At 39.3% G+C, this 11,517-nt stretch overlaps 1 protein-coding gene across 2 annotated transcripts in view; it reads right to left on the bottom strand.

Moving 5' to 3' along the window:
• Positions 1-11,333, bottom strand: part of DPP10 (dipeptidyl peptidase like 10) — a 632,664-nt gene extending 621,331 nt beyond the window's left edge. For both annotated transcript variants that reach the window (XM_034654431.1, XM_034654430.1), the window contains exon 1: positions 11,262-11,333. In XM_034654431.1, coding sequence (XP_034510322.1) covers positions 11,262-11,300 — 39 coding nt within the window. In that variant the 5' untranslated portion in view covers positions 11,301-11,333. The remainder of the gene's footprint in view (positions 1-11,261) is intronic.
• Positions 11,334-11,517: the final 184 nt, after the last annotated feature.

The following is an 11,517-nucleotide window of genomic DNA, read 5'->3' on the forward strand; positions in this document are numbered from 1 at the left end:
AACTGCCGGTCAGAAGTAGGGATACACAGCACATATAACTAATAAGCACCATCCATGCATTTGATGCTGGCAATTTGACTGTTAGTTCTCACACTCAGGTCATTTAATATATGCCTACCTATAGCATACCCATAAGAATGGACATTTTCTCTTTAAAAATTGGCTTTAAATGGAAGTCAGCAGATGGTACTATACAGCAGTTCCATGTTACGTTATCTGCTTAATTTTTTATCCCCTGTATAACCTCTTGGTACTTGGTGACCTCTCCAAGACACCTTTCCTTGTTAGAGTGACTCATTTTAGAGCTCATATAACAATTATGGGCTTGTTATGTGGCACAGCTCTAAACCAGCAATTTTATATCACGATGCTTTTGTCCTGGGTTTTCCCTTAACTAAAACTGCCTTATGTGACCAATAAGCAATACCACGCTGACATTTCTCAGCCCAAGCAGCTAATCCTAGATTGTATTTACCTATTTTCAAATATTTGCACCATCTGTGATTCTGTATTAGTTTTTTTGGATTTGCTGTTACAGCCCAAGGACCACAGCTCTGAGTAGGAATGAAGCAGCACTCCAAATGTGGAATGCATTATAAGCATGAGAAGAGAATTTCGCTATGGGATGGGAAAAGAAAAAAATATTCAGGAAAACCAAATGCATATTCAGTTGTCCACCTTCAAAATGCAAACTCTGTTGGTTGTGCTGTACTTAATAAGTAATGTAAAAGTGGATGCCATATATTTTCTTAATTAACCCCTAATCCATGTTTGCTTTGGAGCCAGGATGCTTCCATATAATCTCCATATCAACAAAATTAGGAGTTTAATATTAAAAGAGCTCTGAATTTTGGTCAAATCAATGGAGAAATAAGGTTTAAAGCTGGTATTCCCAACATTTGGAAACCTCAACATCCAGTGTAGCTTGATTTCCCATCACATTGCCTCTGTCTGGGATAGTAGCCCAATACATATAAAAAACAAAAAAGTAAATAAATACACACTGCCATTTTTTCAGTGTCTCCTGGATAATAAACGTATCTCACTGCTAATCATCAGAACAATTCTGCAATGTAGGCATCATTCCATTTCCAGGTGAAATATTAAATTCAGAGAAAGATGGGGTAACTTGCTCAACATGGTAAATAGAATTTAATCTGAGGTTAAATGAAGAGAAAGCCCTAGTTCTTCCCACTATAAAGAATTCTGTGTCCCTCAAAAATTCTTATTTATTTTGCATATAAAAGTTTCTCAGGTCTTATATTGGAACTTGGCTCATGGGCAAAATTATCACAGCTTCTAGAAATAGCCTTACCTTCCAAGAAATGCAGTGACTCAGAAGCCTCTTGGTTTCTACTAACTTCTCAAGGAAGCTCCGGAATTCACTCACATGCTTTCCAGAGACCCCTAAGTAAACCCCTCCTTTCTGAAGGAGAGAGTCATCCAATCACTAGTCTATTCACTACTGAATTGGAATTTCAAATGCTGAGGGTACAGATCAACGGGAGGTCATTCATGCTGAGGGGAAGAGTTTAAGAATGCCAGTGTCTGCATGTATGTTGGAAGCTGCTGGCATGTCCTTAGAACAGTGGATTTCAGTTTACTTCCAAAATGGCTTTATGACACTGAGGTGACTTCTTGTCATGGGAAGTTGGAGAAGATGGATATATGGTTCTCTGAAGTTTTATGGCCAGGTACTAAAAGTCAAGGACCACTAGCCTAGAACCAAGGAGAAACCAAGGAATGTCAAGTGAGTTTTGCCTACAGATTCAAGAATTTTAAGGACATTTTTTTTGTGACAGTTACTCTGCCGTCAAGTGCTAACAAGGCAGATGTGTCACCAACATACCAACAAAGGTGCCATATCAACAGCTGACTCTGGCAGCAGGATACACAGTGGCCATAAGAGAAGGGGCCCAGAATCAAGTACTGCCTCTTGATTCTAGCCAACTGTGTGACCTGAGACAAGACATTTCATCTCTCCATTGGATATCTCCTGTTCTGAAAACAAAGACATTAGATTCAGCAATCAGAATACTTTCTCAAAATGCTATCATCATTTATGACCTGATGGCTATGTCAAGGAAGAATGTGGAAAGGCAAAGCCCCTGTGGACATCACAGTAGTTTAGACATCAGGGAATCAGTCCTGGCCAGAGACCGATCTCAGGAATGTAGAGAAGTGGGAGGAAATGGATTTGGATTTGGACATGACACAGGCGCAACTGGAGACAAAGGTATCAAAAGTACCATCCCGTAACATAAGAGGCACTGACCCTGTAAGCAAACAGACATTCGGAAGGGATGGCAGATGCAGAAGAAACTGCTTGCAAGACCACTGTGGCACTAATGTTGGGTAAATCTCCTTTCAGAACACTAATAAGCAACCTCCATAAAGGTAAACAAAGGGGGTCTCTTCCATATCAACTCCAGGTTCAGTTCACACCCACCAGTCACTGCCAATATGACTGTCAAAAAGTGAAACACATAATTCCTAGGACCAGAGGAAAGGAATAATTCTCTTATAATCCCTTCACAGTACTCTAGAAAAGAAACAAACAAATAAAACATACAGTCTTTCCCCTTAAAAATCCAGAGAAGGTAGTGGAGTAGATAGACAATCTATTCATAAACTCAGACACTAAGAAAGGTAAACTATATACTAATCTATCTAACAAACTACCTGTTTCTACATTTTGTGAATTTTATATCTTTCTTCTTGAAAAGATACATTTCTGACCTCTATTCAGAAGGTGTCTTGACTCTTGATCTTTGATCTGGTGTGAAGAAGAATCAGGGGGCAAGTTGGTGAGACATTGATTTAAAAGGTCGCTTTGAAAAAGAAAAAGAAAAAAAAAAGACTTTCTGGCACTTGTTTCAAAACATGTGAAGTGAAAAAAAAAATAGCCATTGCTTGCATTCATTAGCTCATATTAAAACCCTTCCTGGAGGTGAGATGTGATTAACGGAAGTGAGAATATCAAGAGTTTTCACTTACTTGATTCCTCCTGCCAAAAGTAAACCCAAGTATCAATAACAGGAAAGGCCTATGGCTAACCCTGTGCAAGCATTATTAATGCAACTTCAAGTGGTCTCTCTGGTCCATTATTTGAAAATAAATCGCAGGAGAGCCTGCCATTCAAGTTCTCAATTATAAAATTCAGGTTTGTCATATTGTTTTCAGAGCAGAGGCTTTCAGATGGTGTAAGAAATTGAATCGTCATTTAGATTTCAAAAAGGGGGTGAGAATAAAGATAATAAAGATGCCTTTTTCCCTCACTTTTCTTCATTTTCTACCTTGTAACCTGATGCACAAGTTTTTGTACTGACCTCAGAAAAGCAGTAAGAATGATAAATTGTGATAATATGAAAGTCAGATAATATTCAACTTGGCTGGAGAATACAGTTTGGCTTGGCTCTCTCAGATGTAGGGTCAGTTTTGATTATGCACTCAACTAACTTTTCTTAAATTTCAACTCAACATATCATCAGCTCCTATATGCAAAGAATTTCTAAGTCAGTCATTTCTTGAAACCAAACTTCCGGAAAGAGAATATTAAACCATGAACACTTCAAAGAAGATCCTAAGTCTTTCGGGAAAACAGGTTATCATCTAAAAATAGCAAAAATCAGTCAGGTTGTTATCAAATGATTTCCTCCTAACGCTCTGTAATAATCTAACTCTAAAATACCCCAGACATTTAGATCATAAATGTGTATATGTATATATGTGTGGTGTATGTTAGTTTTGTATCCACACCCATACATACATATATTCAGCATTTTCATTAAGGTAAGTGGAAAACTGCCTTTTTAAAACATGAAATAGGGGCACCTGGGTGGCGCAGTCGTTAAGCGTCTGCCTTCGGCTCAGGTCGTGATCCCAGCGTTCTGGGATCGAGCTCCATATCAGGCTTCTCTACTAGGAGCCTGCTTCTTCCCCTCCCACTACCCCTGCTTGTGTTCCCTCTCTTCCTGGCTGTCTCTCTGTCAAATAAATAAATAGAATCTTTAAAAAAAAAACATGAAATAATCTTCTCCGATAATCTAGAAACATAGTAGCACAAGAATAAAAATACTAAACTCTACCTTCAACCAGATGTTATGCAAGTCCATCATACAGACTGTCTCTAATTCTTGCAACATTCTCACCACCTTCTTCATTTAAAGATGAAGAAATGGTTTTAGAGGGATTAGTCTGCCCTAGATTGCATAGTGAATGGTAGAGGAAAGATTTAATATGAAATCTGTTCTGACAGACTGACATCATGTTGCCTCTCCCCAAAATATAATTAAATCTGAAAATCATTTGGCAATCCAAAAACACTGTAGAATATACTATTCTGGTTAATGGAATTAGCATATTATCTCAAAGTTGATTTTAAAAATTATTAATGTTTCAGCCACTTTCAAATGAACTGGCATGCCAACCTTGAAAAGAAAATGAAAATCATTTTTTTATTATATGGAAGATACTATAAGGGGGACTGTTAACATCAATTACTGAACAGGACAGTTTGAAATAAAATATTTTATCAGTTTTGGATAAAAGCAAATTTTCTGAATTTTGCCCAGCAGTGAATGTTACATTTACCATTACATAAAGTATGTCTGAAACCCTGAGGATTCAGGACAGCTCCACAAAAATGAATCCACAAGAGCTCTCTCTTCAGCACCCCATCCTCCCCACTAAATCTATTTCTCACTTTTCCTTATCATACTGGAAGTAACAGGCATTCCTTTTAGTTAATACATAATAAATGAGAAGAATTCCTAGCAGGTGGGGGGTGGAGGGTGTACAGTTTAAAAGCCTTGGAGAACAGGGGCTGTCTAGTTAGGAAAATGTAAACAAAGATTGCCTATTGCCAAAAAGCTTGTGGATTAAGCCAGTACAAACTTTAAAATATACACTAGGGCCCTGGAGGAGATAATGCTAAGTGAAATAAGTCAAGCAGAGAAAGACAATTATCATATGATTTCTCTCATCTACGGAACATAAGAACTAGGAAGATCGGTAGGAGAAGAGAGGGATAAAGAAAGGGGGGTAATCAGAAGGGGGAATGAAACATGAGAGACTATGGACTATGAGAAACAAACTGAGGGCTTCAGAGGGGAGGAGGGTGGGTGAATGGGATAGGCTGGTGATGGGTGGTGGGGAGGGCACGTATTGCATGGTGCACCGGGTGTTATACGCAACTAATGAATCATCGAACTTTACATCAAAAATCAGGGATGTACTGTATGGTGACTAACATAATATAATAAAAAAATATTTAAAAAAAACAAAACAAAACAAAACAAAAACATACACTAGGGCATACGCCAGAGCAGAAACACTTCTAAATTTATAGGAGGACATGTGTTTATAAAGATCTTTACAGTCCATTATTTATTTTCCCATTTTGGGGACCTTTTACAGGTCTTCAGATGAGATAAGCTTCCAACTTTCCTAGTTGATGCATGTCTCAGGTTATGCCCTCCTTAGTCATCCCTCCTCATCCACGAGGGATATATCCCAAGACCCCCAGTGGATGCCTGAAACCTCCAATACTCTTGAATCCTTTATATATCATGTTTTTTCCTATATATACATAACTATGATAAAGTTCAATTTATAAAGTAGGCACAGTCTGAGATTAAGAGCTAACAAAATAGAACTATTATAATATACTGTAATGAAAGTTATGTGAATGTGAGCTCTCATTTTATTATACTGTACTTGCCCTGATGATTATGATGACGACAATGTGAGAAGATAAAATGCCTATGTGAGGAAATGAAGTGAGGTGAGTGATGGACTGAGTGTGAGGCTAGATCCTGACCTCCTGACACTACCTCCAACAGAGGATCATCTGTTTCTGGGATCTCAGCTGACAGCAGGGACCTGAAATCGGGGAAAGTGAATAAGGAATGGGGGTGGGGGTGGGGCTACTGTATAATGTTGCAGTAAAACATGAACTTGATTGGAACACACGCAAAGACACTCAGCAAGTACGAAAATATATGGAGGCTGCTTTATACTTGGAATACCAAATGTGAAGTATTAACTTAAATATTAAAGATGATTTCAAATATCCCCTTTCTCCATGCTCATTACCTTAGGAAGTGTCTTACACTGAAAACAGAATGCAACCTATTCTGCAGCTAACTTACCTGCTCATGAGAATTACCCAATGTTTACTTCCAGTTTGGCCCCTTACAGAGTAGGATGGGAAAGAAGTGAGCTTTGACTGAACAGAAGTAGAGATGTAATAGAGTATTTTGAAGTCTGTGTGTTTGCCAAATCAGCCCTGACGTCCAAACCAAACAATATATATTAATATAATATGTATGTGTATGTGCAACCTCATATGTAATCATACAAATGTGTACTGAGCAATGCAATGTTTTGTAAAATGTTATAATAACATACCCAGTTGTACGTGGCTCGATGATCCTTTAAGCCTTTCCCCCCCTTTTCTAGGTTCCTATTCGCAGACTAGGGAACGAGAGCACACTTCGTTCAAAAGCCTTCACATATTACTTCTTCACATATTAATTCTTACAACAAACATATAAAGGATCTGTAGTCACCTCTATTCACAAATGAAATATAGAAAATAAGTTACCCTGCCCAAGGAAGCAGTGATGCCTGGTGGAGCTGGGATACAAACTTGAATCTGCGGTTTCTGTGCATAAACCACAGACAATAGTAACATATGTAATCATAAGTGATTCAATGAACCACAATTTTTAAATAGCTTTCTTTTTTACTCAGGCTGGGAGAAATCTGGTTTCAGTGTTTTGTTTCTAGCGTAATGCACTTCATAAGATAACACAGCATTAATATTTAATAATACAATTTTCTTTAACTTGTTTTTACATAGTTTAATTTTTCTTGAATGTGCAATTTGCTCAGTCCCTGAAATAAACAGAGACATTAGAAGCTTACAAGCAAGGGATGTTTTGTAGTATGTTCTAAACTCGGTAGATAAAATGTCATATATACATGTTATAAGATACACATTATATGTGAAAAAAGAAATTAAGGGATAGTAGAAAATGTACAATATCTCCTAAGTCATAAGGACTTCTACGTCACACCTTCACCCAATCTAAATAATCGTTTGTAAACCAAATCACAAAGAACTCTCCCATCAATTAAATACTATGTTATATTGAACAAAGAGTAATAAATGGTCTATTAAATTTTTTTTCAACACGATTTCTAAAAGCTACTTTTGAGGTTCTGTGTTAGAAACAAATAGTTTATAAACTAAATTATGACATCTTTTTATCTTTGTCAGGGAAACATGGGAGAATAAACTTTTGGTAAGTTTTCATTAAGAATACACTTAAAAATTTTAATCAAGTTTGCCTCACCAAACTTGAAATAAAAAGACTGAATCCTAATTTCTGTAGGGTAACATATTGGCATAATATTACCTAAAAGTGAAAAGTACAATAGATATTTTACATAAGGCATTTTTGCATATCACATATTTAACTGAAGTTTTGTCCATGAATTATTTCATCAAGAAACTGCTGCATACTGAAACGGAAGAGATTGGTTTTCCACCAGAATGTGTTTTTTAGAGAGAAATGCATAACTAATGATGTCTTTGCTGCCAAATTGTTGCTTATAAAAATATACTTTTTAATCATACTTCAGAAAGTAGGGTTGTGGTTTTTATTTTGTCTGCTTAATTTTTTGTTTTGTTTTGTTTGGGTTTTTTTTCTTCTTGTTGTTGTTGTTGTTTGTTTTAGTTTGTTTTAGTTTGGATTTTTGGAGCTGAGAGGACCACCAAACATTTTAGGAAATATTTTTACCCATTGGATTCAGCAGAAGGGTGCCACCTGGTGGCAATGTGGGCAAATTCTAAACCAGGTCTAACTATAAAAACGTACTCACTTAAGAAACACTGAAAGTCCCATCATTACCAAGATTTTTTTTTTTTTAAGTTCCTGTACTTATCAGGACCTACCTGGTTCTTCTTATATTATTTCCACCAATGGAAGAGATATTAAGTTAACTTTAAACATTTCAAGAGCTATCATTTACATTTATAATCGAAGCTTTAAGCAAATTCTTCGTTCATTTTATATTCAAAGTAAATCTGTATGCACAAAATATTTGCAATTATTTTGTATTAGGTTAATGACAATGCATTGAACTTTAATTGGGTAGAAGTTAGAAGGTGGGGCTTTAGAATTCAATGACCATATCTTATCTTAGGAATCACAGACTGGGGTTAAGTGCCACCTTCACCACTTATGAAGACAAGTTTGATTAGTTTCTTTAATCCTCTGTATTCTCATCTCTAAAATGGGAATAAGCAGAGGACCTAATTCAAAAAGTTTATTTGAGGATCAAGTAGAAAAATGTGTTTAATAAATGTTACCAGTCCAGAGGACAGTACTCTGCACATGGCAAGCATTCAGGAAGTGATTTTTTAAAAACAGTAAGTTATAACTTGTCACTTAAGATTTTAGATCCCTCAATGTAAAGTGGGATATTGCTCATATACAGAATGACTGCATCTACCCATATCAAATCATCTATCTAGATATTTCATAAATGTGGAGTGTTATGAAACCAACAAAAATAACTTTCATAAACATTTAATCAATGAAGCTTTAAAGGGAAGACTACTAAAATGATAAAAAAAATATTTCCAATGATTCAGAATGTTAATAAAAGCACATAGTCCCTGCTATTCTTGTTGCTGCTTCTCCTTGGAGAAGAAGTGACTCTTGTCCTGGCACCATGTCCCAGAGGAGAGTCACGGATGAGATGAAACAGGGGGGTCAAGCTCGCTAAAGGACCAAAACAACCACCAAATTATAGGATTCATAACCATTTCACCCAGAGGAAAGACCACAGTGTCCTACTGTTCCGTATGTGGAAATAGGTGCTGATGGCCTCAGGACAAGGGCGTTTTTGAGATTTCATCAAAATCTCTACTATGAAAAGCCAAAGACCTTTCTGGCAACATTCGAAAGCTTAAATCACTCAAAATCAATACACAGTGAGTGATTACCTGGAATACGCCCCCTATTTAACCATCAAGTAGGACTTCACAAAGCTCTATTTTTACCTAAATTTGTGATTTTTTTTTAAAGAAAAACGGAAACCAGAACAATCACTCAGGTCTATTTGGGGGTATTATTGCTAGTACGACATGAGAGTTGTCTGACAATTGCAGCATCAGACCACGATGACTAATCCTGTTAATAAAAACTTAGAGCTCTTAGAGCAAGTAGTTTAAGCAATCATGATAATCATTCACATTAGCTGGTCATCATTTCATAGGTCAAGCTTCAGACAAAGAATATGCTAGATAAAGATATTTTCTAGGAGTGCTTGGAAAACCTTCAATGGGACGCTGCCATGGATATTTCACTCTGCTTTCCTTCCCCTAGCAAAATCAATCTCTTTCATTCTAACTCAAGCATAATATGCATACCATTGACATTTTAAAATCATGTAAATGTTCAGAAAGGCACTTAAAAAACTCAATTAAAACAAGAATTCTGCAAATGGCCACTCCCTGAATATCTGAAGTGGCCATAAACCAAAATGCACGCTCATAAGGAAAACGGATTCAAGCTTGACTCTCTTTCTCTTCAGATGAATTTTAAGTACCCGATTAGTCCTGACAAAAGGCTTTACTGTGCATAGGGAGCTTGTCCAGTGTTTACATATCATTTTCAGTGTCTGTGTGCTCTGCTCTGCTTCTCCCTCCCCACCTCCACGGGTACGGAGCAGTTTGCAGCACCTCAAGCAACCAGCTGGTGTCACAGGGTAGTGAGCAAAGATTTCATGTGGGGACTCTCACCTGACTAATCATTCTTATTGGAAGCATCATTCCAAGAGCAGTAGAGAGGCTTGGTGGCTTGTTAATGAAATTTAAGGGCTGTCAGCTTGAAAGAGGATGTTAAATCCATGCTCCTCTCCTAAAATTATTTTTATAATCTGCTAACCAGTTGCAACCTTGTGGTGTGTGTTGGAGGGAGCAGAGGAGAAAGATGTAAAAGAAAGGGACAGATAATGCAATATAAATGTTTCAATGTTTCATATTGATCTCAGGGTAGGGAGTAAAGCGACTAGTTTAAGAAAACAACTGCTTTGTAGAAACTGCAACATTCACTCCAGTGAATGGAGGGGGAGCTTTAAGGCATTGAGCAATCCTCACCACCTGTGTGAAACATATGTGAGGGAAATGAGGAGGAAAGGGAAGAGAAGAGAGAGACCACAAGCCAGGAGAGGTGACCAAGACTAGAATATTAAAAACAGCAGTCCTGGCATCTCCTCCTCCGCCTCACCGCCCCTCCGGCGATTTGGACAGCTTCCCTTCACTTGCTCCTCAGTGCATAGACTAAGCGAAAAGCGGAGCCGCTACTGGAACCTCGCTGCTTGCACCTCCTTCACCCCACTTCTAGCGATGAGCTAGGAGTGTCTCTGGCAGAAACGCATCCGGCGGCCTTCAACAGTGCACTCGGGGCAAAGGGCCCACAGCCGGTACCCGGGTGCCTCCGTAGTTACCCGCTGACCTAACTGTTGCCCTCTCGGCTTTGAGTCCCTGATTGATGGAAACGTGACAACACCTGGAGCCGGCTCCTCACAGCCTCCCTCATCTTTGCCAGGGCACTTCAGCGCTCCCGACCCTACAACTTTGGGAAAAAGCGACACCGAACTCCCGAGTCACCCCGATCCAGGGACACAGACGAGACGAAGATTCACCGTGAGGTTATGCTACAAATCTCGAAACACCAACACAAAAAAGGGGGTGGCCGGTGCGGAAAGACGGAAAAGGGACAGAAATAACCCTCATCCAGTACAGGGCACCCCATCTCTGCAGACACAACACATCTGGCCCCAACAAATCACTGAAGCCAGTACCTTGACAGCTTCCCATAATAATGCCTTTTACTCCCAAGCTCCGCTCCACTCAGCAGACCACAGACGCAGGGTACACCTCCTTCCCCCATTTAGCACCCCACCCCCCGCGCCCCGTCCCGGTCTCCTCAAAAGAAAAAAGGAAAGGAAAAACTGCCGGCCTAAAGGTCATTTTCCTAGTGGGGTAGCTTTGGCCAGCGCCCGCTCCTTTCAACTGCGTGTAGACCAGCTCTAACCCTGCAAGTGGACGCCTCCAGGAGCGCAGTAATTCCTCCAACGTGCGTTAATTTGAGCCAAGAGGCCCCCATTCCGTGGCCCCGGCCGCATCTCCCCTCCCTTGGTGGCGCGCCCGCCGGGGCTCCCGGGCCACCCCCAGCATTTACCTCTCTCCCCCCTTCCCCGCGGCTCTCCACCTTGCGCATCCTCTCACCCGGCCCCAGAGCGCACTCGGATGCTCTAACTTCCTGCGGAGTCCATAGATGAGCGGAGGAGAGCCTGGAACTGGGGCGGGGGGTGGGGGGTGGTGGACAGAGAAAGCAAGGGGAAGAGAGAAGGCAGAGAGAGAAAAGAGTAGTAGAAAATTTATGGTCAAACTGGACCCAGCAGGAAGATAACTAATATAACTCTATATAAAATGGA

The sequence above is a fragment of the Ailuropoda melanoleuca genome, chromosome 2 (genome assembly GCF_002007445.2).
Source record: "Ailuropoda melanoleuca isolate Jingjing chromosome 2, ASM200744v2, whole genome shotgun sequence".
In the NCBI taxonomy this organism is placed as follows: domain Eukaryota; kingdom Metazoa; phylum Chordata; class Mammalia; order Carnivora; family Ursidae; genus Ailuropoda; species Ailuropoda melanoleuca.